The sequence below is a fragment of the Myotis davidii genome, unplaced genomic scaffold, assembly GCF_000327345.1.
Source record: "Myotis davidii unplaced genomic scaffold, ASM32734v1 scaffold520, whole genome shotgun sequence".
Taxonomy (NCBI): Eukaryota; Metazoa; Chordata; class Mammalia; order Chiroptera; family Vespertilionidae; genus Myotis; species Myotis davidii.
In genome coordinates, this window is record NW_006292908.1 from 205,369 (window position 1) to 206,663 (window position 1,295).

General features: G+C 41.9%; 1 protein-coding gene across 1 annotated transcript in view; it reads right to left on the reverse strand.

The window, feature by feature from the left end:
* Positions 1 to 1,295, reverse strand: part of DSC1 (desmocollin 1) — a 21,172-nt gene that overhangs the window by 3,857 nt on the left and 16,020 nt on the right. The window contains exon 12 of the mRNA XM_015565691.1: positions 274 to 486. Coding sequence (XP_015421177.1) covers positions 274 to 486 — 213 coding nt within the window. The remainder of the gene's footprint in view (positions 1 to 273; positions 487 to 1,295) is intronic.

The window sequence follows — 1,295 nt, forward strand, 5'->3', positions numbered from 1 at the left end:
ATTTATGCTTATATTAGACTAATCTATGCTTAACATGTTATTCAACTATTATATTAAGATAAATGTATGTTTTCTTAAAATATATCCAAAACAAGAGCCTAAACTTTATATATTACTTATTGCTTTAAAGAAAGCAAGGTATTATTCTTTGGGGGATCAATAAAAAAATTTCCTAAAATGAATATTTATTTATTATCATGATGTTAGGTAAAAATTAAGACCATCCTCCATCTTAAGTTTCTGTTAATGACAAGATTTAGCATCATCACACACCATCCTTTGATCCCAAGGTCCAACGTTTGCTGGCAGAATTATCCAGAAGGAATTGAAAAGGTGGGCCATTCTCAGGCCCATCTGCATCCATCGGGGAGAGAACAGCAAAGTCCTGAGCGTGCTGGCAAATGGTCACGTCCTTGTCCACCTGTGGTGGGTGGTCATTGTTATCTTCCAGAAGAACCACTAAAGTTCCAGTGCAAGACCTGCCACCTGAGGAGATTGAAAACAAGGCATGTCTCCACTTAAAAACGGGTTCCCGCCATCTCTGTGACACACACGTGGCTGCTTTCTGCTAACTGTCTCAACTTGGGGAATGGCAGCCACATCCCCCTCTCATTTCTCACTGGCTTGTCACTGACTCACAAATTGCGAGCATCGTTCATCCTCAGAGCTCAGTCCCATTCCCCGTGACAGCCTGGCGAAATGCCTAGTGTGCCTTGGCTGACGTGTAACTTACTACGAACACACCGCACAGAATGCACTTAAAATGTTTATACTTCTTCTTGAGCACACCCGGGTTAACCATGAGGCTGGGACATGGAATTCTACATCTTAGATTTGGCATGTCATTTTTTGTGTTAGCACTGTAGACAAAATTAATGTCTTACATCTCTGTTCTCCATGTTTTCCAACTCTCCAAAGAGTGCCTCATTCACCAAGCTTCTGTATCTGTGTGAAATCTCCTACCTTTATCTTTTAATCTGGGCAGCTCTTAACTGATTTACACTTCTTATGATATTCATACTTTCTTTTATACCATGGAACCCGCTATGAGAATATAATCATCTTTTAATTGATATCATGTGAATTTTTTTAAAAAACTTCACCCAAGGACATGCTTAGAGGGGCGGGGGGAAGAGGGAGGGAGAGAGAGAAACATTGATGTGAGGAGAAGAGAAAGACACATCCACCAGGTGCCTCTGTATGCCCCCACCCCAGGGATCAAACCCAAAACCTAGCTATGTGCCTGACCGGGAATCACAGAGTCAGCCATGCTGTGCACAGGACAGCACTCAACA